This window comes from Drosophila pseudoobscura, chromosome X (assembly GCF_009870125.1).
Source record: "Drosophila pseudoobscura strain MV-25-SWS-2005 chromosome X, UCI_Dpse_MV25, whole genome shotgun sequence".
NCBI classification, from domain to species: Eukaryota; Metazoa; Arthropoda; class Insecta; order Diptera; family Drosophilidae; genus Drosophila; species Drosophila pseudoobscura.
Genome location: NC_046683.1, coordinates 51,819,866 through 51,845,278, shown reverse-complemented (window position 1 = coordinate 51,845,278; position 25,413 = coordinate 51,819,866). Strand labels below are relative to the sequence as shown.

General features: G+C 44.6%; 3 protein-coding genes across 7 annotated transcripts; 2 read left to right on the top strand and 1 right to left on the bottom strand.

The window, feature by feature from the left end:
• Positions 1-10: 10 nt before the first annotated feature.
• Positions 11-4,179, top strand: LOC4812777 (nucleolar protein dao-5). Its single transcript, XM_001353757.4, has 6 exons — positions 11-283; positions 343-487; positions 546-608; positions 2,470-2,526; positions 2,634-3,652; positions 3,717-4,179. Exons 1-6 carry the CDS (start codon positions 83-85, stop codon positions 3,978-3,980), a joined length of 1,749 nt encoding a protein of 582 aa, XP_001353793.2. The 5' UTR covers positions 11-82; the 3' UTR covers positions 3,981-4,179.
• On the bottom strand, positions 631-2,476 carry LOC4813901 (uncharacterized). The gene has a single exon (XM_001353758.4). It carries the CDS (start codon positions 2,388-2,390, stop codon positions 696-698), a length of 1,695 nt encoding a protein of 564 aa, XP_001353794.3. The 5' UTR covers positions 2,391-2,476; the 3' UTR covers positions 631-695.
• Positions 4,180-4,468: 289 nt separating the features above from the next.
• LOC4812917 (uncharacterized) lies at positions 4,469-24,948 on the top strand. 5 transcript variants are annotated; one of them, XM_001353756.4, is made up of 2 exons: positions 4,469-5,914; positions 16,622-24,948. In XM_001353756.4, the coding sequence occupies exon 2, from the start codon at positions 16,636-16,638 to the stop codon at positions 20,707-20,709; it is 4,074 nt and encodes a 1,357-aa protein (XP_001353792.3). In that variant the 5' UTR covers positions 4,469-5,914; positions 16,622-16,635; the 3' UTR covers positions 20,710-24,948. The 5 variants fall into 5 exon arrangements, with proteins under 5 accessions (XP_001353792.3, XP_033240806.1, XP_033240808.1 ...); XM_033384915.1 differs by having other exon boundaries at positions 4,469-6,313; XM_033384917.1 differs by lacking the exon at positions 4,469-5,914 and adding an exon at positions 6,321-6,875.
• The last annotated feature ends 465 nt before the right edge of the window (positions 24,949-25,413 follow it).

Genomic DNA, 25,413 nt, shown 5'->3' with positions numbered 1-25,413 from the left:
AAACAGTAGTGAAACCGCTGATACGGCAACGCTAGCTGCAAGAATAAATTGTTTATTTTTTAATCGAAAGCAAATTAGAAAAATGAGCAGCAGCTTGAAGAAAAAGATCAAGGGTGGTGACCAAATACCCAAGCCGATTAGCATAAAAAAGGAAAAGACTGAGGAGGATCGCTCGCTGCACCCCATTTCCCACTACATCGATGACCGTCTGGAGCTGGTGAAACAGATTTTTGGCACCCTTAAGCCGAAAACTATCATGAATCTGGCCCCGGAGTTTCTCAAGGTAAACTAACGGATAAAAGACTAACTCATTTAAGGGTAATAGACATTTTTAAACCGCAGAAAAACTCCCTGGACGAGATTGAAGAACTCTGTCTGGAGGAGCTGCTCTGTTTGTCCACCAAGCGACTCAAGTCCATAATCGATGGCACGCGTTGTCCCACTGACACGGAGAGCTCTGAGGACTCGGATGTGGAGCGCAAAGAAGGTATACACATGCCCACATATACATTTATATACGATTGATTATCGTTTTCTATTTGCAGAACACATTTCACTGGAGGAAATTTCGTCCGACAGCGATATCGGAGGCCAGGAAGCCCGCCGAAGTGAGTAAATTACAAAACCGTCTATACTGTTACCATTTATTTTGAGTAATATCTGTACAACTGCACGCCGGAAAGTCGCATGCCTCCTTACGTTCCATATTTGAACTTCTCGCAACCAACCAAAGGAGACACGTAGAAGGCCCGTAGTATGCACACATCTTCATCAATGCCAATGACCACATTCTCCGCGTCCTCCTTGCCCACCTCCAGGGTGAGGACAAAGTCACCCACCTCGAGGCAGCCCTTGCGTCGTATGTAGTCCACACCAAACTCGATCGGACTGTAGTTGCACTCGTTCAGATCCTTGGTGTAGAGAACGGGATGCATGTTTCGGCGAAGATGCAAGGCCCGAGCCAGATCAAACTTGCACTTGATGGTGGCCTCGTCGTCATCATCGAGAAGCGGCATCATCAGGAAGACGGGGCAATAGATCTCAGTGCGGGACAAGGCGATGCTGGCATTCTCACACTTGGTGTAGATGAAAATCGCCTGGCACTCGATAGAGCTGATCGTCCGTATGATGAAGTTCACAATGGTCTGGTACGAGGTTAGAATATTCTTCACTGTCATCTTGTTCTGAACGACGCCGACGCGATAGTCACGTATAGGCATCAGCTTCTTGACAATTAGCGGATATTTGTTGCACCACGGGCTCTTCTGGATGTGGATGGAATCGATCTTCCAAAGGAACTCGTGCAACTCGAAGCGCTTAAAGTCGCTGCAACGCTCGAGGGGAACCGTGCCAATCACCGGCGTCTTCTGGCAGTGGGCAATGGAAAGAACATCCTCCATGATGTAGTTGTAGACACAGCAGCTTACATTGAACATGTCCGGTATCCAGATGTAGTCCAACAGCTTGATGATGCCCAGCAGATCAAGCATATTAGTCCGCACGTATTCAAAATCAATCATCCCAATCAGCTTTAGGTCAAACTCGTCTTTGATTGTATGCCGGACGGCCTTGAGGAAGTTCTTGCAGCGTATTTTCGGTAGCACCACATAGTTAGCCTTCAGTTCGGCGGCAATCTTCAGGTCGTTCATGTAAAGGTCTGGGTACACAGCAGGATCCAGAGCATGGCATTGCCGCGGCAGCTCTATAAAGTCGTATCCCGTCAGCAGACCCGCATCGATAATCAGCACAGTCAGGGCCTCGCGCAGCGTCTTCACCACACGGCACCGCACCTCTCGTCCAATCAGCAGAATGTCGTTGATCTTGACCGATTTCAGATACGCTTGCAGATTAATCACGAATATGATCTCCTTGTAGCCCCCATAGCGGTAGTCCTCGTCCGTGGTCAGAGTTACGACGGCACCCCGTGCCAGCATCACAGCACAGTTGTTTCGGAGCCTGCCGACGCGGCAGCACTCGCCATTGATCTCCAGGGCCAGCCCGGTGGCCAGGCGCAGCTCACGATCTTCGATGTAACCCGCAATGGCCAGGTTCAGCGTCTCCAGGATGGCATTGAGCTCGTCGGGCTTGTTGGACACGGCGTCCACGTGAAAGGTGTAGGTGCCGTTTTCCAGCATACGTCGCAGCTCGTCGGGCGTGGTCTCGGCCACCAGCTTGGCCACCAGACCCATGTGGTAGTAGCGGCGACGTTTTCGTCGCCTGGCATGCTTCTCGTGCGCCTCACAGGCCGCCTTGAAGTCGCGCAGCCTCTGTTCCAGATCGTGCTGACCATTCAGACGCACCGTGAACTTTTCCAATTGATTCTCATCGTCCAGATGCTCGTCCTCGCCCTCGACAGTCTCCTGGCTATCCAGTACCAAAGGCTTCTCCATTATGTGGCGTGCAGTTAAATTTTAATTAAACTTATCTAACAATTTATTAATGTGCCGTCTACTTCTGCTTAAATTTTAGCCAAAAGGAAGAAACTTAAAGCGAAACAAATAAACAATGGAAACGAAAGCAAGGCGTGTAAGTGGAATGAAAAACAAATGCTAGAGTGGTTCCATGACTACTCTTTCAATGACTACTACTCGTACGTATATAGATAGCTAATTCAATCACTCCTGTATCCTTAGCTAGTGGACAAATTAGCGTCCTGGAACTGCTGGAGCTTCAAGCGAGAGCACGAGCAATACGCTCGCAGCTGGCCATGGAACCCATCACCAAGATCGAGGTCAAATCTGATGATGACGACAAAGAGGAGAGCCAGCCATACAACAGTAAGGAAAAGGGAAAGGAGAAGCACTTCAGCAAGAGTGCCGTGCCAGAAAAGCGCAGCGGCAATAGCACCGCGCCGGAGAAGCGCAGCAGCAGAAGCACCGTGCCTGAAAAGCGGAAGTTTAGTGAACAATCAGCCAGAAAGGATCCACCACAGACAGCTCCAGAGCGCAGCAGCAAGGAAAAAGCGCCCCGCCAGAAGATCAAAATCAAGCGAAACTATCGCCATCCAACAAAGTCGCCAGAGAAAACTGTTGTAGCTGTGTCCTCAGCTTCAGTCGCCGCAGAAGATGCTGGTAAGAAGGAGCAGAACAGGTCACGTTCGGCCTCGCCTGATGTGATACCCATTCCAACGGAGACCGAAACGTTGCTGATCAGCGACAGCACCGATGACGAGGCTCCCAAGCAGAAGCCCAAGGAGACACCGAAGCTAGCTGTAGAGGAACCACCGCCACCACCCGCTGTGGAAAGCGAGCCGGAGGAAGGTGAGGTGCGAGATGACCCTGTGGAGCCGGTCAAACCCATCGAGCCAGAGAAGCCAGAGGAGATGGAGAAACCCGCAGAGGCTCCACAGCTTCCTATGCCGGAAAAACAGATTGCGGCCGATGTAGAAATGCCCAATGAAGGGATTTCCAGTACAAGAACTCCTCCCGCTGCCGCAGAGCTGCCAATGCTGGATGATGAAGATCAAAACGATGATGTTATATCTATAGGAGGCGATCTTGATATGATTGAGGAAATGACCAAGGAGGACGAGCCACCCGCCGTGGCTGTAAAGACCGAAAATCTGTCAAATCCCGAGGAAATGGACAACGATGTCATCTTGCTAGACACCAGCGAAGATGAGCGGGAAAAGTTGAAGGAAGCCGACACAGAGGTAATAAATAAAACTAAAGCAAGTCCGTCTCTTGGCTGAAACTCTTCTCCATCTCGGTTTGCAGTCCTGGCGCACACGCTATCTGAAGAGCTCCAAGGTCAGTCAAGTACTTGCCGCATCGCGACTGGGGAAACGCGTGCGCGACAAAATCAAGAAGACGAAACGTGCTGCCTCTGGCAAAGACGCCGTCGATGATGCACAAGCCAAGGCGGCCCAACAGCAGCCACCGTTCGCCTCCAAGCACGAAGATGGCTCCGTGGAGCAATACCAGGAGCTACTGCAGCACCGACAGCGCCAAATTTCTACCAGCAGCAAGGGCGATAAATGAGCGGGGTCGGGGAACCTGCTATTGTACGAGTATTATTGAAAATTCCCCGGAAAAAACTCTGTTCGGGTTAATGTGGCATACAACAAAAAGTGGAATAAAGCCCCGATTTACTCCCTCTGTCCGATGTAACCCCCGCCTCGTTCGGTGGAAACGTACACAAATTTGAATATATCGTGCTAAACGCATATTTGATTTCTCATTCGTCTTTTCTTGTGAAATACTCTGCCAATATTTGGGGTCATATGACCTTTGGAAACAACAAAGCTTTGCCACTTTCATTCACTTCCACTTTCATTAGTCCTTAAGTTTACAAATTATTGACTGTTCTATGTAGAGTAAACTATTAATTTGTAACTTTTGACTTCGAGCTTATTTAACGGATGGGAACTAGCTGGGATTTATTTTATATTTATTTATTTATGAATGTGTTCAAATAAGTACAAAACTTAAGTACATTTGAAAAGAAGTCATGACGGGATTAATTATCTAAATCAGAACTCACTAAAATAATTATACAAGAATAATGGTTAATTTTTGTGGCCCAGCCTTCTTCTAATATCTACTTGCAGGGCATTCCTTGTTTCGACCTGATCGGTCTATCCTTGCTGCGCTGTTTTTTATTATTTTTTTGTTTGTAATTTAAAGGAAAATGCTAAAACTATGCCTTCTCATTTCCGCTGCGTGCCACCATTTCGGTGGGGGAGAGAAGCCGTTTAAGGGGCAGGCGGCAGTTACGGAGCCGCACGCAGGTTCCGCCTTTGCATTGAGATTGTTTGTCATAAACCAACTAAAAAATCAGCTCAAACAATAATTTGAATGGTTTGGGTTTGAGTTTAACCTAGTTTTACCCGCCTCCTACCGTCAGTCCTCCTACTCCTGGGCACCGGCACCCCCCACCAGGACATTTTGTCATCGACTTTAGTCGATTTCTAATCATGCGGTTACGAAACATGTCCACACTCCACTCCACTACACTCCACACGCCATACCACTCGAGAGCCACAGCCACCGCCACCGCTACCCCCAGTCCGGTTTCTGTTCCGTAACTGCTCTGGTCACTGGACTATCTCTCAATTATGCTGCTGGGATACGCGGGGGAGGGGAGCGTGTTGCACCATAAACGATGATTGTTTTATCAGAGACTTGGTCGTGTTGATAAACTGTTTTAGCAACAGCAGAAACAACAAAAACCAAAAATGGGACTCCCCTAACCGCTTGTGACGGAACAGTTCTCTTTTTTCATTTTTTTCATCCAATACGCATGTCCTGCGAGCTAAGGGTAGGATTTTTGTCCTCATACGAGTATGTGTGTGCGTGTAATTCCCTAAGAATCCATCAAGTGGGCGCTGTATACATATAATTATGGTATTAAGTACAAAATCTTTCATTTTCATTCAAAAGTTGAAGACATTCAGATTTTTAAGAAATGCCCTCGAAAGCAGGCAATACTTTTCTAAGGGCAGTTTTATCTGGAATGCATTTTTCCCTTTTGGTTGGACCTTAAACCAGTTTTTTAGCCACTGGAAAAGGTTAACACATGTTTTGGCTAGAAGAGCAAACACCCCCGCACTCGCCCCCTCTACTTTCTCTTATTCTCTTTCTCTCCGACGAACGCCCCCGCAGCGAGAAGTAAACAAAATAGCAACAGAGCGTTGCGGCTGGCGGTGGGGGTGGTGTCTCTGGTGGTGGTTGTGGCTCTCTCTCTTTCGCGAGTACACGCTCTCTCTGTCGCTGCGTTGTGCATATGTGTGTGGGTGTCTCGACGGTGCCTGTGCATCCTTTGGCGGGCAGGCTGGCAATCGGAAAAACTGAAAAGCCCGAATCAGTCTACAGAAAACGCGTACGTGGTGCAGAAGTAGCCGCGCGTGGCTACCACAACGTCGTTTAAGACTTGTCGGCATGATCGAATAAGTGTAACGCCCCGTACAAGTTCTGTAAGTTTCCAGAATCCGAATCAGAATCAGTATCAGAATGAGAATGAGAAGCATAATGAAAAGCATTATTCATAAGAATCTGCCGATTTCAGTGTTTCCAAAAGTGTTAAAGTGACAAAACCCAAGGATTTGTAAGCCAATAACAATACGAAAACAATATAGTGGTGGCAAGGAAGCTAATTTTTGTATTTTTTTTTTAACCAGAAACTATGTGCTAAAAACAACTAAAACCTAAATCGATATCTATACCAATAAAGTGCTTTAATCGTTAACGAAATCAATAAAATACTAGCCATTAATATGCATTATCTGTGGAGTTTCCGTTTCCGTTCGAAGCGCGTTTACGCTGGCACACGTTTACACTTAGGATTAAAGATGCTCTCTCTGGCCAGAGACATTGTGAGTCCCCAGCAATATCAACCACAAACAGTCTGTCAAACCAGTCAAAATAATCGCAAACCCCTAACCGAACTGTAGAACAAAATAGCTCTATCCGCTTGCATTGGCCCGCCCCATTAAAGAAACTCTAACGAAATTCCATAAATTGGCTTACAAAAAATAGATATAAAAGAACACACACGAAATAAAATGAAATTAAAATTGGCAAATTCATCAAATTATATTGCTTAATGCTTTGGAATGCTTATCAAAATCGTATACCATTTAGATGTTTTGCAATCCACGTTACTATCCAGATTTGCAAGAGTTTGGTTGGGACGCAACTTTGGAAATTGACGGATTGCATTTTATATATATACATATATCTACCAAATACTCAATATACATATCAAATAATACAATAAAAAAGCTCCCCTTACACCAACCTCATCAGATGCATGTACTTTTTTTATACATTTTTTATACGTTGTGTTATGTTATTCAGTGTCAATTTCTCAATATTCGTCTTTCAAGAGTGTCTCACCTTAATAACCGCTGAATGATTGAATTAAATTGGAAAGATGTAAGTATGTACATGCAGGGGTATTGTAAAGCCGTAGAATTTCAATCAAATCTCAAGAATATCCCGTTCAAAACTGTGTCGCAGGGAGCTAATATGCGACAAGTGTTTTTTCTGGGGTCGAATCAGCTCTCATATGAGATCTTATATTCTCACCCATGATACGGGAAATGTTTTATTGTCGCCTATAGCTTCGATGTGATGCACATGGGTCGTTGAAATGGAATTAAATCTTTTATTTAATAGAATAAGATCAGTTTTTTAACTACCAACAGAATGGGAAGCACTTCAATACTTTGTAAATTCCCTCAGTTCCCTCGGAATAAGGAGAATAAGCTCCCTAACCTGTATAGATGAAATCTCCTATGATAAACCTGATCCTTCCTTATCTATCTATCTATCTATCTATCCACTATATATGGGTAGTAGGTCCTACAATTTACGGTTTTACAAAGACCATAGTCCAAAATGGAAGCCAACTTTTGATAGATATCATGACGCACACACAACCGCACCTACACACAAAACATACGTAAACAAATATATACGTATATCCAGGACAATAGCAAACGAAGTTGCTAAATTTAATTGGAATAATAAATTGTGTGTGTGGGTCCGCCCCTTTTTTTATGAAACAAAACTGCACAACGGAACCAACCAACGAACTCAGATATAGATGTCATAAAGTTTTATTAATAATGAAAATTGTACTAAAAACGGGGCCCAGGCAAAGGCGAAATGGGGCAATTTATTAAAAAGTCTCATTAGCTCCCTCTCTCGTTCTCTCTCTCGCGGGTTTTTATCACACATTGAGCATACGCCATGAGGTCCCCTTACGGGTGCTAATAAAGCACAGAACAGAACAGAAAAATAATAATAATATGTATGTGTATACGCTAGGGATAGCGATAAAGTAAAATTTTTCGATATGGACATGATTAAAGTACTGGACTGCCCCATATACATATGTATGCACATATACAAACGTACACCCACACCCAGTGCACCCACCATTTTTATGGCGGTGTGAGGGCAATAACTGTGCCGTCGGAGATTAAGTATTTTTAATGCGACTGCGACTGACAATAAAAATATAAAAATTTCAACGATAGCAGCGACAGCAGGCCAAATCAATTTCAATATAAAGATATATCTCCCTATATACGTACATACACACAGATGAATATACATACTATATGTATATTTATGTCTGTGTGCCTGCGTATATGGTAATATCAAAGCAGACTGATATTAAGTCACTTGCCATGTGCTCTTCCAGCAATATTTATTCGCTGAAAATCAATAAATTCTACACACAGACACCATTTTTTTCCTTTTTTTTTCTCATTTTCTCTTTGCGCTGGCGCTGCGGCTCATTATTAATATATGTACTATACAATATGCAAGTACATATGTATGTATCTACATCTGACTATACAAAATAGATGTATATAATTTTTTTACATTTTCATATTTCGCTGGAGAGGCGTTGGAGTGGGCTGGTGGCTGGGGGCTGCTTAAGTGTTTTCCTATTACGCCTTTTGCCCGTAATCCTCCCACGTAAATATACTCATACAGCCGCCCAGCGCTTAACTCCCCCAATATTATATTTGCTTTTAAATATTTTGATATACAGCCCGTTTTGGGCCGGGCCAACACACACACTCACAGTCACCCACACCCACCCACAATAGCAGAGGCCCTGAGCTGCCAGGCATTTTCTCATAAAAATTTCGTACTCGAATAAGACGGAGTAGCTGCACACACACCAGCGAACACATAAAAACAACTAAGAGCGGTATTCCGACTGTGAGATACCCTCTATTCAGGAACTTTATAGCCAATCCTCTCGGGCTGGGTAAGGGTAAGGTTTTCAACAGTCTAGAGGCAAAAATTAGCTGATTGTTATAGATTATAGGAAATATATAGATATTATCTGTACATATAATCGATCTGAAGCTCATGCTGATCGGGAATATATAATATGCACTGGCATACATATTAAGGAACACAAAATTCCTTGCAAATACCCGGTAAAAACACACACGGTCTGGGCAAAATGTAACCCGCAGGCATTTTGGGTTAAGAAAGAACAGGAAAAGGATGAGGGGGAGAAGGGTGGCAGAGCGGGGGACTTATGGCAAAAACTTTGAGGAGGAAAATGTAATGTAAAGGATGTGCCAGGGCCACCATGGAGACCCATGCGAAGAGTGTAACTGGAAAATAATAATTTTTTTCTCCCTTTTTGCTTTCCCTTCATTTCTTCGCTGGCTTTCACCCTCCCACACCCACACCCACCCCCGCCCCGCCCGCACTCTCCCACCCGCCGAACATCCTTACTTTCCTTCTCTCTCTTTCGCACTGTGTTTGCCGTTTTCTTTTGAGTGTCAGAAATGGAAAAGAAAATAATTTGATGGTTTCATAAAGTCGCTTGGGGGGTCGCCAAAGGAGAGAAGTTTGGGAGGAGGGCTAGTATTTCTATTTGTGTGTGTGTTCGTGTGTGTATGTCTGTGTTTCTGATAAAATTGCAAACTTCTCTACCCTCCCCCCCCCCCCGCCCCCCTTCCAATAAGCATGTGCAGTTGTGTGTGTGTAAGAGAGAGGAAGGAAGACCTAAGCAAAAAATTTATGGAATTTTTCTGCTTTTCTTTTCTTTTATTTTTTTTTTTTGGTGAAAACTTCTGTAGATAGATTTCTTGCCAAAATGTTTTTGCCTGCATACTTATGGGGGTGACTGTGACAGGGTCTAGATAAAACTTCATCATTATGATGAGGGGAAGTATGGGTATGAGGATGATGCTAATGCCGATGATGATGATGATGATGATGATGATGATGATGATGATAATGAGGAATGTCCAATGATGATGATGATGGGGATCTCATTAGAGAGAACGAAGAAGAAAACTTTTGTACAACTACTCGTACACTTGCCTTATTATCAAAATGATTATTATAAGCAGGCATCCCCAGCCCTACACTCATTTCTATGAACACACACCCACACACACATATGTAGATGTATGTATGGCCATGGCTTATGTATATAGCATTTGTCCTTGTCTCTCTGTGTTTGAGTTTCATTATTAATTTTTCTCGTTTTTTTTTCATATTTTTCGTATTTTTATTTTATCATGCCTTACGCAGACACATGTACACAGACCCACACAATAGAGCTTAGGGGGTGGAATACTCACACACACACACAGATACAAACACACACACACAGTCTCATTTTAGTTTATTGTAGAAAATAATATTTGATAGAAACAAAATTTTAGTACCCCCAAAAGAGAGGGAGAGATAGTTTTGGGTTGGTCGGCTTTTCGGTTGGCTCGAGCCGCTCGAAAAAAAATGTCGCTTGCTGAGGGGAAGGGGTTTGAGTTATGGAAGGGTAGGGGTAATTTTGGGGGCTATTGGGTTTGGATTGAGGGTAAAATTAATTTTTCACATCATGCCATGCCATTCCATGGTGCCCATGCGCCGGAGATGTGAAAGTGAAAATGATGGTAGAAAAATATCGAAACTGGTGAACGATTTTCATTTCGCCCCCAATTCTCATTAGAGGGCCTTTTCCTTCCCTCACCCTTGCCCTCCAGCCCTCCAGCCCTCTTCTCTACATGTGCGAGTGTGTGTAAGTGTGTGTGTTTATTTTTTCTGTGCGCGTTCATTGGTTTCTAATGAGATTTCTTACTAATGAGCGCGGCCCCATAGAAACTGGAAATGTTTTTTCCCTTTTTTTGTGTTGTTTGGTGTACGGCTTAGGGCGAAGGATTTTGTATATTTTTGTGTCCCTGAAGCCATGATTAAGAGGGCACGAGGTGAATGAATTTCGACGAAATTGTTTCGTATTTCCCAAACTATGTATTAACATTTTGGTATAACGAAAGTTACTCTCGAAGTTTCTCTTGAATATCGATAAGTGTGTACTGATGCATATGTATGTTCTAATTCAGGATTTCAAACTGAAGTCTAAATAGTGATTCCAAATACGAATCAGTTCAACGAAACTTTGTTCCCTAATCCATCCACATCAAAAGAAACTGCTCATAGTCTCACGTAACTTCTCCCTGGAACCAATAGAGCAATTTGTCGCACACATTACCCCCCTCCCTTCGGCATATTCCTCCCCCACATTCAACCGAAAACCAACAGAGATCAGCACTCTATAGATGGGGGATGGTTGGTTACCCTGCGGCACAGACCCATTATATTTGTCCTCCGTTTTCGATCTCATTTTTGAGTCCACGCATAATTTCAATTTGATTTTCATCAGAAATATTAATTGCATTCCACATTCAGGGGCAATCGGGGGCGTCAGTGGGTAAGTGTGGCATATGGGCCGACAGGGGCGTATATCAATCATAACCGACATTTCATCAGGACAGGACATACAATACTTTTCGGGGAGGGTTCCGCAAGGTTGGAGTTTAAATTTCATAATTATTATTTTACTGGAATACCTAATGCAGGGGGCGGGTGTCGATGTGCCTACGTCCTGCCTCCCCTACACCACACAAATCCATTATCATTTCTAAAATTTCGAATGCCATTGCGGTTTGTTTACGTTTCAGGCCATGCACCGAGAGAGACATGCGCCTACAAACGGGTGTTTAACTGTAACTGTGCAGAGGCGTGGGGCTCGTTGGGGGTGTGTGTGCGTGCCACGGAAAGCGAAAGTGCCGGCAACGTCACAGTGGACATGTGCCGACATGTGTGAAAGTGAAAGTCAATAGCGAAACCTTGACCACGACCACGACTATAGCTACGACTACGGCCAGACCGGTGGCGGCCCAGTGCCATTTCCGACCCGAAAATGGCCCCGAACTGGGAGATCCGTTCTGAGACTCGGCACCCACGCAGCTCCCGACCAATGGGTTTCGAATGATTGGGGCTCCGACTGTTGCTGTCGGAGTGTTTTTGTTCGCTTGGTTCGTTCAACCGGCGATTCTGAATGCACACACAGCCACACACAGATACTACACACACACACACACACATGCATATATACGACAGCTGGAGAGCCAGAGAGAAATCCGTAGAGTGGCACACTCCGTGCGCAAGCGCAGGACCTGCGTCCCAGTCCCAGTGGCCGCTGATTGCGTGGCAGGACAGCGGCAACAAACGGACGAAAGGAAGCGAAGCGAGGCAATGGGGCGGGGACGGGAGGGGAGGGACGCCCAAAGTCACTTTCGCTTTTGCGGCTTTTGATGTGTGTGGAATGCCGAATGCCAAAGGGTGGCCAAGGTTCGACTCACACATATATGTACATATGTACGTGCATACACACACGCATACTTGTACACTTTACGATATATCTTTCGCAAAGTCAAAATCAATCTATCAATCTGGGCAAAGCAAATCATTCAACCTCGTATATCTCTAGGGCATGCTTCTAGTTGAGATTTGTGGAGATGTAGGCTGCCAGAATGGTTGGCTGCTGTTCCTTTCTAATGAACAATTGAAACATAAGGGAGATACACGGTCCTCTTTTATAGTCGGTTATATTTTTTCTCTCAAACCTAATGATTTAAACTATTCATCCCGAGTCTAGGTAGTAATTTGGAGTACACAATCGTCATAATTTGAAAAAAATGTATAAAAGAAAACTAAATTAGTATTCTTTATAAAGAGACTTACCAGCAGAATTTGAAATATTTTTTGATGTAGCAACATGTAATCATTAAGTGAAAATTCCGCCCGCATAAATACATGAAATTATCAGTCTTAAAAAGTCAGCTTTCAAAACATGAAGTAAAAAACGATAATACTTATCTAAAATATCCATACATACGAGAGCTGAGTATAACCACAATAATCATCCAATACTTTTCCCTTCTTGCCTTCGCTTTAATAGCCAACGCCAAATGTACCGCTACATGCTCTTGGTAACCATCCCGAGTAATCATCTCGTTAACAGACACTTGCAAAATCCTCTCACTAAATTACCTTCAAAATCCTTCTATTATAGCAATCCAGTTGCATACCAACCCTGGAACCGTCTTCCATTATCTCTTAGCTAGTAAAGTACCTCTAGTGTCCTCTCCGAATAGTTCTATTATATCTCAGATAAAGGGTTCAAGGAAACTGAAAGACAGAGCAGAGTCACCCAAATTCCATGGAGAGTGCATAAATTAGAATAACAAAATCTATAATACATACTCGTACTCGTACTCGGCTGTACACCAATAACAGCCACGACTGAACTGACTTCACTGCAGTAAGAAAAACAAATTGAAAATCCTATTGAAATATGATAAACTATTGGCACGACAACTAACACTGCTGCTGCAACAACAACAGAGGAAAAGTAAAACCCCATTCAACGTTGCGCGATGCGATTGTTGCTCATTCCGTGTGTCACCCCTCTCGCTCTCTCCTTCAGTCGTTCTCTGATTGCCACTGTGTCTATCCCTTTCCCTTTTGTGGTGGTAACTGAAAAATTTTACTGAAAAAAAAAGAAAACCAAAAAAGGGGCGGAGCAATAATGGTTTTCCGGGCAGCGCTGCTAAGTGTACGTTGTATGGATTTTTTTTTTAAGGGAAATTCTATGATTTTTGATATTTTGGGGTGTTTTATTGAGGTTTTTTCCGTGATATGGGTAGAGGAAGCTCTCTCTATGTATGAGTGTATGTGGAAAAACTATTAAACGCTATAGAGGGTAAGGGTTCGTGTGTGAGTGTGTGTGTATCGTTGTGATTTTAGTATCATTGCTATTTGCTGTTTTGATTTTGAGGAAATCGGGAAATTGATAGTTGATATTTTTTGTTTTTCTGCTGTGTCATGCGGCAGTTGCAAACGAACGGGCCACTTGGCAGGACATAAAACCACCACACGATCGCAACAACTCGGAAAAAGAGAGCACAGTGCCGAACGCGCATGACCGTGTGACTTATTGAAAGGTAATTGGTAAAGTGAGCCAATGATCGTTTAGGAAACCGACAATTAACGGAAAATTTTTCCCAACTGAAAGTGCAACTAAATGAAAGTTTAACGGATCGCGAAAAAACCAAAACAACAAATTATTAATGAGTATGTTGATGATATAAGAAGTATTATTTACGTGTGCATTTTTTTGAATGTGTAGTTTAAAGTGCCATCAATGGATCGTCAAATATTGATAGAATAATGAATACATTTTTGTTCTGCTTGAACAATTTATCTAAAGTTCTACCATCCATTCATCAGACCTATATCTCATAGGATGATCTATGGATTTACATTCAATTGTTTTGTACCTGATTTTGATTTGCATTCTTTGAACACTTCCAAGACAGAATAAGTTTAAAATATTTTTAGATAGTCCCTACCTAGCCCTTAAGCCATGTTTCTACGTTTTCTTCTACCTTTTCCAATTTATAAAGTCTTAAGCGAATGGCAGGGCATACCATACCATACCACACCATGGCCAGAACCAATCTAATGTTATTGGCTCTTCCCTTTGGCAAGTGTCTCGAGACTCCAGAGCCCCTCATTCCCGAAACTACTTTGATATGTTGGTTGGCCAAATTAGCCGCCTTTCGTCTCGAGTCTCCTCAAATATATGTACGATATGTATGCCATGTATATATGTTGGTATAAGGAGCACAAGTACATGGTTCTGTTTACACTCGGCTGCCATTTTCATTTCGAACATTTTTTCCTGACCATCCTTCTCCCACTACTCCTCAACCCACCCAAAAGATGGACGGGCAGGCAGGCAGCCCAAAAAAAATCAAATAAAATAACATAAAACTACCTTAGGCTTTATAAAAATCCCAACCAAAATACAAGCAACACTCAGATACACTCACACACATAGATACACTCGCACACTCCCAGGGAGAGTTTCTGAAGAGAAATGCGCACATCCTGGCCGGCATTTTTGCTTAACTTCTCAAAGTACCAGAAGGCCAAAAGGATGCTCTGGTCCAGGGGGCTGGTAGGGGGGATGTTCCGAAGAAATTGTATAAAAGAAAAGTCAACAACAAAAACAACAACGACACCAGAGGCAAAAGGAGGAAAATGTAGCAAGAGAACCAATTTCCAACCATGGAAACTTAATTTATGTCTGCAGCATAGTTGAGAATATTTTTCTTGCTTTTCTGCTTTATTTTTCCCCATTCTGTGCCCACTCCCCCACTACGTTCTCCTCTCCTTCTTCGCCACCTTCTTCGGCGTGCTTCTGCTCCTCCTCTTCCTCTCCCTCCTCCTACTTCTTCTATCCCTCGCTCAGCCTGTTTTTCCTGCACCTCCAAAAGCTTTCCTCCTTTTTGGCTTCTACTCAAATAGGAAAAAGAAATTTTCGGTTTATTTCGAAAAATTTTCCCCACCGCCTCCCCCTCAAACCCACTGACACTCACCCCCCTCACCCCCTGGTTGCCTGGCAGAAAATTCACCCTCCGCCCACCACTATCCCTCCCATCCTGCTTTGGTCTTACTTCCTTTTTCGCTTTTCTTGAGAATCAAATTTATTTTACCAAGTCATGTTGAAGAAAATTTTTATAAGTTTTATGCTCGGCTCAAGTGAGGGGGTGTTCAGGCGGAGAGAGAGGACTGATGTGGGGAGGGGGTTGTATGTACGTATTGTATGTGTGTGTTTGTTTGTGAGACGCAAAAAGTTTTCTGTGTTGGTGTGTGCCACACACTTCCACTTACACACACACACACACACACACACACATAGATGGAGCGAGAGAGAGAGAAAGAGGAGAAAATAAGCAAAATTTGTATTCCTTAAATCGGATGACTTTGTATAAATTTTCGTGTGTGCGCCTCCCTCCTCCTCCTTCTGTCCCCCAAAAATGGGTTTATATATGTGTGTGTGTGTGCGGGAGTGTGTGTGTGTTTGTGTGTTAGTGGGTGGCATCTGGGGGCATAGCAAACAAAAAAAGGAACCTATATATGTGTGCTATAAGTGTGCTCTGAGGACTGCCTGGGTATTTGTGTACATAATGGAAAAATTTTTCATAGAATTTGCACAAAAATGAAAAAGTGTAGCGATAGAGGAATAGGTGGGTGGCTGGTTGGGTGGTAGAGAAAGAGGGAGAGAGAGAGAGAGAGAGAGCGGGTGAAGAACAGCTCGAAAGATGATGGTAGAGGGGGGCCCAAGGAATGATGATGATGACGAAGAAAGAAGCAGCAGAAGCGGCAGAGAAATGAAATTAAGCGCATACGGAAATGAGACACAAATATTTTATATATGTGTGTGTGTGTGGGTGTTGGCAAAATATAGGAGAAAGGAGAAAGCTGAGACATGGGAGGGGGAAAAGAAAAATGAGGAGTAGAACGAAGCCAAAACCAAAATTGAATGGTCTCAAATATTCTATGTGGCTTTTTTCATCTTATTATTTTTCTTCCAATATGTAAGGCTCGTAGGATTTAAGCCCTCAAGCCATACATTATGTACATTCAGAGAAATGGTCAGTGGGGGCATGATAGATGGAAGAGATGTACATACGAGTATAGGACTGCATTGGACGTAAGACACATTGAATTTATCCTGAAACATTCCTACTTTTGGCCTGTAAAATACCAAAATTTACCCGACCACAATAAACCCTTATAAATACATCTAATATACATATAAATGAACATATATAGAACCATTAATTATGTACATGCATACTCCACCCCACACCACCCCTTCGACCTACCCATGCCACCCGCTAGCATGGCTTCGGCTTTTGGCTGCGACTTCAATTAAAAAGTTCTTCACTCATCAATACCATTTCTCCCCTTTCTCCTCTCTCTCCCTCTCTCTTTTGCAGTAATATCATCCAAAATGGCTGCATCCATATATGCCACCCCACCGCCAGATCTGAGCAGCGAGGACACTGCTCTCTCCGATGTCTCCAACTCGTCGACACTCAACACGAACCGAGGCAGCAACAACAGCAACAATACCCATGAAGCCACAAGAGCAACAGCAACAGCAGGAACAGGAGCAGGAGCAGCAGCAGGAGGAGACGGCACCATTTCACCCACGGAGCAGTTGGTCAAGGGGCAGGAGCAGCAGCAGGAGCCGAGACCGAAGCCAGCGGGAAGCAGCACAAATGAGGCAGACAATGCCGAAGACGATATTGAAACGGAAACGGGAGAGGGAAATGGAGATAGAGTGGAGGATGGAACGGGTCTGGAAGCAGCAGCGGAAACGGAAGAGGGGGCCACCATGGCGGCCATGGCAGCGACGGCGGCAGCGGCAGCCAATGCGGCAGCCATGCAGCTGCAGCTGCTGGAAGCCCTCAGCGATGCGGCCAAGAAGCGACGTAAGCAGCACAATCCCATTCGCCTGGAGGCCCTCAACCTCAGCGGAGGCGAAGGCGAACCACCAGCAGAGATCGAGGATCGCAGGCAGGACACTGCCACCCGGGTAGACTACGAGGAGAAGCTATCGAAGATGTTCCTGCCCAAGTCGATGGAGAAACTGAAGGAGACCTTCGAGCTCCTGCAGCAGCACAAGCAAGAGGAGCCCGAGCAGAATTCAGATCCTTCCAGCGAACACATATCAGAGGACAAGCATCAGCATCAGCGGCGGAATCCGTATCAGACCTACTGCAAGCAGTGCGGCGAGAATTTCGAGACCGAGTTCAAGCTCAGCCTCCACATGCTGCAGGACCATCGTGAGGGAGAGAATCAGGATCAGGATCGGGATGGGAACGAACCCATGGACTTTCTCAGCTCAATCAAGGTGAAGCTGGAGCGGGAGGAGAGCCCCAATCAGATGCAGGAACATATGCAGATGCAGCTGGACCACGACCTGTCCAATGGCCATGGTAAGGAGCAGGAGCAGGAACAGGAGCAGGATCACTGGTTCCGTGCCATGGCCCAGCAACAGCAGCATCATTCGCATGGCTCGGCCCTGGCGCCCGCCTTTCCCTTTCCACCAGGCATGGGTCCCGCTGGATATCTGCCGCTCCTCGGCATGTCGGGATTCCCCGGCGTGGATGGATTGAATCGTCCACCGTTGCGCATCTTCAATCCGGAGGCCTACTGCGAGCTGTGCAACAAGGAGTTCTGCAACAAGTACTTCCTCAAGACGCACAAGGCCAACAAGCATGGGATCTTCGATCCCGTGGGAGAGCCCCCATCCAATACTTCCAACAACAACAACAACAACACCACAAGCAGCAACAACAACAGCAACAGTGGCAGCTCCATGAGCCACATGTTCCAGCTACAGAGGGAGGCCCAGCCACCGCCGAGTGTGGCTCAGAAAACGGATCAGTCCGCGGCCGCACCGCCGGCGGCCACGATTCACTGCGACATCTGTTCGAAGCGATTCACCAACATCTTTGCCATGCGACGCCACCGAGCCAAGCAGCACGACCAAGCCGCTGACTCGTCGCCAAACTCCCAGCCTGGCCAGTCGCGACGCGGCAGTCCCATTGAGTCGTCGCCCCAGATCCAGTCCCTGACGCAGCAGCCCATCAAGCAGGAGACCCAGGCAGAGGTGGACATCCCTAAGCCCTTTCAGCTGCCCGAGGGATTCCGCGAGGACTTCTCCTTGGAGCAGGAGGAGGTGAACTTTGTGCCGCCGCCCCGAAAGCTGCCGTCGCACCTTCAGCAGCAGGCCAGGGAGTCCAACCTCAGTGCAGAGAAGCTGCGACGTCTAGGCGTTCATTTCCCGGAGTTCTACTGTGAGATGTGCCACAAGGAGTACGCCAACAGGTACTTCCTGCGCACCCACAAATGGAAGCGGCATGGGATTTTCGTGCCCCCGGAGGATTTGCCGCAGATTGGCAAGGACGAGACACAGTTAAGTGGCTGGCCGTTTATGCCCCTGAATCTGATGCTGGCCAAGGCAGCGGCCGCTGCTTCGATGGAACAGACAGAGGCGGACCAGGAGCCTGAGCAGGAGCCAGAGCCCGAGCAGGAGCAAGATCTGATCGAACAGCCCAGCAAGCGGATCAAACTGGAACCCGACCTGGACGAGGAGAAGCTAAACGGGTCCGTGATGGGGCTGCAGAACCTCCAGAAGTTGCAATCGATGCTGCAGCAGCTCAACGACATCAACGGGAAGAGACCCCTGCCATGCCACCTGTGCGGCCGGGAGCTGGAGAACCAGTACGCTCTACGAGCGCATCTTATGACGGAGCACGCCGCCCAGATGCAGCTGCCGATGCAGATGCCTCTACAGATGGCACCCATGTCCATGCCACTGCCCGAACAGCATCCGCAACAGCTGCCCTTGCACGCCCTCTATCAGCAGCAGGCAGCACCACAAACGCCCCCGAACGGAGGGGCTGGAGGAGCCAGATCCTCGCCAGGCAGTGGCGAGGAATTCAAGCAACATATCGCCGAGGCACACATACCCAGGGGAGCGACCGCTCCGAGTGGGAGTCCACTGCGCGAGGGCTTCTACACGCCTGAGCGTCCGGTGGCACCACCCGCAGGCGCTGGCAGTGTTCCCGTTCCGCCACCGAATCGGCCGGCCTACACGATAACGCCAACGAGCAGCTACTGCGAGATCTGCAACAAGGAGCTGTGCAACAAGTATTTCATGAAGACCCACATGCAGCGGATGCACGGCATCGAGATCGAGAACGGTGCCCAGATCGGGGGCGTTGTGTGCAACATCTGCAACAAAGAGCTGTGCAGCAAGTACTTCCTGCGCGTCCACAAACACAACACGCACGGCATAATCGAGGAGGGCTCGCCCCTGCCGCAGCCGCGAGGACAGAACGGCGTCAAGCTGGAGGCGGCGGCCGCAGCCGCAGCGCAACAGGCTCCGCCAACACAGCCGGAGCAGGAGCTGAATCTGACTCCTCCCGCAGCACCAGGCGGAGAGACTAACTCCGGCAGTGTCCACGAGGTGTGTCCGCTGTGTGCGCGACAATTCCGCAGCTTCAAGTGGCTCCGCTCGCATCTGATGAACGAACACGGACCGGCCGGAGTGGAGCGACTCAGGGAGCTGGAAGCCACGCAAGCAGCTCCGGCGCCGGCTCCATCCGCGCGCAGCAAGCCCAACAGTCCTACGCTCAAGATACCCAATGGGAGCAACAGCAGCAGCAATGCCCCATCTGCAACGCCATCCGTGGGCGCTGGCAATCCTCCACCCAATCTCGCCCAGGCTCTACAGAATCTTAATGCGCAGCATCTTTTCGGACAGATGCAGCAGCAGCAGGGGCCCAAGGGTATGCAGGGCATGCCACCAATGCCACCTCTGCCTGGGATGTTCGGGGAGCAAGCGCCACGCTTCAAGGAGTACCAGTGCTCCATGTGCCCCTTCACCACGCCGTACTACGCATTCCTTTTCATCCACGAACGCTCGCATGCCCTACTCAATAGTGCCGATGGGGTTGAGGCTTCTTTGGAAGCGCCACCGCCACCCCCAGCAGGACGCAGTCAAGGCAAGTCCCGCAGCAAGTCCAGTCGGGTGGCAGCAGCACCGCCAGCTGTAGAAGAAGCTGATCTCCACGTGGAACCCACCAACCTAAGCACCTCCAAGGCCACAACCCTCCAGAGAACCCACTCTCCTCCACAACACACACCAGGAACTCCCTCACCAAAGGCCACGGGCCGCTCCCAGTCGCCGATGGCCGCATCCAAGAACCGCTCACCGAATCCAGGACGTCGCTCCTCCAAGTCCATCACACCCAACGGGATCGGAGGCGGCCATCGGTCGGCCGCCACCTCGCCCTTTGAGGTGTGCAGCGATCTGGCCAACGGCACCGGAAAGCCGGCAAGCTACGCTCAGCCGGATCGGGCCGAAGAAGCATATCAGATGCAGGCTTTCCATCTGCAGCCAGCCGATCCCGACTCGGAGATGCAGTTTGCCCCGGCTCTGGTCTATCTGCCCGTGAGGGTGCGGGCCTCGGAGTCGGCCACGTTGAGCTTCAGACTAACACCAGCCTAAGGACAAGGACGGGGAAATGGAAATGCAACCCCATTTTACAGTGTTGCCAGCGTAAGTTCAACCCAAAATACAACCCTGATACATTTATCGAGATCCTCCATGAAACGAAAAAATTAAAGCTAAAGTGACAGATAACAGAAAAGAAAATAAGAGTTAGGAACATGAACAAGAGACAAAATAGTGGAACTACAAAAGACTGAGTGCGCATATTAGTTGAGCTCATAATTAAACTTAAATATACACCCCTAACAAATACAATACAAATAATAACAATTACAATCGATCAATACCAATCGGTAGTCGCAGAAAGCTAAAAGTTCACCATGTCTAACATGGATGAAAGTCTATAAACCATAACCCTATAACCGAACAAGAACAAGTCCGTTTCAGCTGGCAGCACTGTGCTAGTCGTCATCATATATACACATATGTATGTATGTATATTTTGATGGATCCAAGGCATAGCATAAACCGTAACCTATAACATATATATCTCTAGTGATTAAATATCAAAGTTCCTATGCGTAATTGTAATTTATCGTAAAAGAGTTGCAGTCGAGAGAGCACAGGATGTGGAGAGAGGAAATCTAAATACGTACATACATGTATAAGGTGGGGTAGGCAGAGGATGATGGGCATTCATATATACGAGTCAAAGGATATATATCGTAGTAGCAGCATCAGTAGCTTCAAATCAAAATTAAAATTATACATTTCTCATCTACTAGATATCGTGTGGTCTTAAAATAGGGCTGAACCCACACAAAAATTGTAGGCATAAACTATGGTAAAGCTTCAGCACAATGAAATTGCTCAAAATCAAAAATTTTTTAGCGAAGACTACACTCTGGGAATGTCCCGAATGTCTCCATTTCCTTCGATTCTCACTTTGGGAAAAACCCCCTCTATATCGTATAAAGGCACTATAATCTTAACCGAAACTGAATAACAAATCTTATAAACAATGTCTTCAATTTTGATGAGATTTTTCCCGACCAAAACTTGTACATAAGGATTGTTAAAAGAGAACTCCAGGGGAAATTCCGATTTTAGATGAAAATTGAACAGAGTTAGCGGGGATATTAGAGGGATATAATGTTATAAAAGCAGAGGAAGATGATTAGAGAGAGGGATTGAAGAAAAGGAAAATTGCGCCAGAAGGTAAAAAATAAGAACACACAAAAACAACTCAGGGCAAAAGTACAATGACCATTAGTACTTTTTTATACAAACATATTTAAAGAAAGGAAAACCAATAAGAATAAATAAATATAAATATGAAAACGATAAACGAGTAAAAATAATAATAGTATATATTATGAAACGTTAAAAAAAAAACATAACAAAAATTGCTACCTCAGACGGACTTGAAAACAATAATTTAAATAAAATGAATTTATAAAGAAAAAATCTATATAAAATCTATTAAACCGAAACCGCATCGAAAGGAAAGAAACCTTAAAGCTAAATAAGAATTTTTTTGTAGTAAATTTACCTCAGAGCAGAACAACTAAAGTTTAGATATACATATGATTTAATATATTAATATAATATTTCGCTTGGTTTAATTAAAATTTTAAGTTCAAACATTCCAAAGACCAAAACTAGTCGCCTAACCACTAAACACATTCTAGTCAAACTTATGGAGATACATACTATATACATATACATATATAAAGATCGAACCAGAAGCCAAATCGGATCGATCAACTCTTCAGTTTTGGGCAACGATTCTTGCAGATTATTTTATAGTATTTAAGGCGTTTGTTCTTCGGCAAGAAGAGTTTCCCTCGAAGAGTTGATGATAGGACCGAATCGAGCCTGGGACCCGGCGTTGATGAATTTGCTATATTTGAAATTCCTTTTTTTAAAAACGTGTGTTTTTTAAAATGCTGCGTGCCTTTTAGCAAATACTTCGCCGAGTCCCCACAAAACACAACTTAAGGGAAATCTAAAATCCAATATTTAAATCCATATAGAAAAAGTACTACATTTTTTTTTTATATTCCACTTATTTCTTAGTTCTTATAATATAATTTCATATGTGTGTATATATAACGAATAAATGTCTACATTTGTATTTGTTAAACTTGAGTTTCGTTTCTTTTTTGACTTTTTAATTCAAAAATTGTGATTTCCAAATTGATCAATTACCAGATTACATTTTTTATTCTTTGATTGAAGCGTGCCAGACCCGTGGACCTACTTCAGAATCTTAAAATCACACCGTGATTACCCGAGAAGTTTCCCTTGATAGGGGAAGACCTTTCCCATTGTTTTGGCTTCCAATAGGGGACCTTCATCTCTCCGAGGGTTGTATGCTGGTCCAAGGCCTTGGCGACATCAATTATTAAATTGCCATTTGATTCAATTTGTCAAGAATGCCTGGAGCGAAATGTCTTGCGAGTAGATATGGTTAGGCACTTTAAAAAAAAAAAAAACTCATTCGCAGCTGTTCCCCCCTAATTCTTCCCGTTTTTGAATAAAACCTACGAGCAGCACCCTCATAAAACATTCCGAACAAAAAAAAAAAAACACAATAATAAGTAAAACTGTTTCCGGTTTTGGGACACGCAGTGACCAACACACCCCTGATTAGTATGTTTGCTTTAAAAAATACATCTACATGAGAGTGTAGCCCGCTGAAAAAATGAGAGAAAAGCGCGATAACAAAAACCCAGCATGGTCCGGTGAGGGTCAAGTCCGCAGGGTCAGCAGCTGCTGTTGTAAAAAATTCCAATCCAAAATCAAAATCTATATACATTAAGCCATAGCGCTATTGATTAAAAGTAGCCACACCCTGAGGCGCATGGATATCTCCCGTTTTCGGCAGTTAATTATTTGTCACGTGTCCATGCAAATTTCGTCTCATTGATTGCGTACAGACATCCGATACTTTTACGGGCGCTGCTGCAATTAAAGATTGGGCCGCGGGGGTTGCTGCCACGGACTCGGCCCTCGGACCTCGGACCAGGGGATGGTAGGCAAATTTCATAAATATTTTTCCGACATTTTTGCCCAAATCTTTTCTATTGAATTTTGATGGCAATTTGGGAAAATCGTCTGGCAGCAATTTTTAGGGCGCAAAGTCAGCCCCGACATATACTACCCCATGGAGTCAGGTCAGTCCCAGTTCCCCTCCCAGTCCCCGGTACTATAAGGGTGTTCCCTCTATTTGCATGCTTAAAAGTGAACTGGAAAACTGCAATTTATGAAAAATCAAATGAAAAGGAAAGAATTGCATTCGCTGAGGGTGATTTAGCCGGAATCACATCCCCTCTTACAATATGAGCAAATTTTGCTATGCAAATTCTCGAATTATTTTTGGGTCCCTTCCTGGGTTCTGGCAAATGATTTTCCATTCACTTTATTTCGTTCAAATTTTCCTATAATTTTCAACCCCTCACAAAGATGAAGAAGAAGAGCGCACAAATCAAAAAAAAAACGCAAAGAAGAAGACACTTTTTAACATTAAAGCTAAATAAATTTTACAAAAACAAAGATGAAAATTGCAATGTACCTTGAGCATTAATCAAAATTTTGTATGACCTCAGGCGCAAGTCTGATGGGGTCAGAGGGCAAAAACCATGAGAAAAATCAAAAATACAATTTTATTAGAACTAAGCAAAACGACACAAAATCAAAATAAAAACAAAAAACTCAAGAAAACTCTTGATACATATTTTAGTTGTAAATGTAAGTCAAACGAAAAAATGCATTCGAAAATTATTATTAATTCCAAATGTTGAAGTTGATGAAAGAAACGAAGGAGAAGAGAAGGAGAAGAAGAACGAGAATGGGAGAAGAAAACGATGAAAAGAAGAGAGGAAAAAACAAATGCAAACCAAAGACGTGAAAGAGCGCAAAATCAAAAGCCACGAGCAAAAATCAAAACAAAATTATATTTAAACAAAATCAAAAATCAAAATTATATTTAGCAATTGGCAAAATGTATGAGATATATACACAAAAATATATCTATATACATACATATATATATTATATATATTTAACAATTTTACTTTGTTATTATGTAAAACTATGTGTGAAACCAAAACTAAAAACTTTAACAAAAATTATTTATATTACGAGTATGTGTAAAATGTGAAAGAGCAAAGAATCAAAATGGAGGAGAACGGAAAACACATTTTTCATTTCATTGTAAGCGAGCATTTATCAAAAATTGTATGTGTTTTAAATTGATTATATTAAATATATATACAAATACATATAAATATATGGACCAGTGTGTGTGTTAATGGGAAGGTATTCAGATCCTTAGCAGATCCAGTATCCCAGATTATTTTCTACACTATCTTTTTTGGGGAGCAGAGACCTTTCAAGCGCAGAGATGGAGCTGCTATCTTTTTTTTCTTAGTTAGGGTATCTCTCAGCTTTCATAAATATACTTACTGCTCCTGCTGTTTGTTGATCTGCCTCTGCCTCCGCTTGTGCTTGTGAGGCTTGTTTGTGGTACGAAAACTGTGCTTACGGTTCGACGGCGCTCAAGCAATTGCACTCAGGTACAAGTGCCATCATCGTGTGCTTAAAATGTGCTTTGGTCGCCCTGTGATTCCCATTGAAAGTCTGTCTGTGGGAGAGCGACTTGTCTAAGCTGATTGTGTGGCCCTTGAGACGGGATCTCTGTGCCACCCCAAGTAAGATTCATATCTGCTATTCGAACTTCGTCCACTACCTTCCTGA

Bases quoted from the DNA above. Each gene is read 5' to 3' on its own strand.
- LOC4813901 (XM_001353758.4), bottom strand. From the start codon at position 2,390: ATGGAGAAGCCTTTGGTACTGGATAGCCAGGAGACTGTCGAGGGCGAG.
- LOC4812777 (XM_001353757.4), top strand. From the start codon at position 83: ATGAGCAGCAGCTTGAAGAAAAAGATCAAGGGTGGTGACCAAATACCC. The intron at 488-545 runs GTATACACATGC...TTCTATTTGCAG, and splicing joins GGATGTGGAGCGCAAAGAAG to AACACATTTCACTGGAGGAA. The intron at 609-2,469 runs GTGAGTAAATTA...CTTAAATTTTAG, and splicing joins AGGCCAGGAAGCCCGCCGAA to CCAAAAGGAAGAAACTTAAA.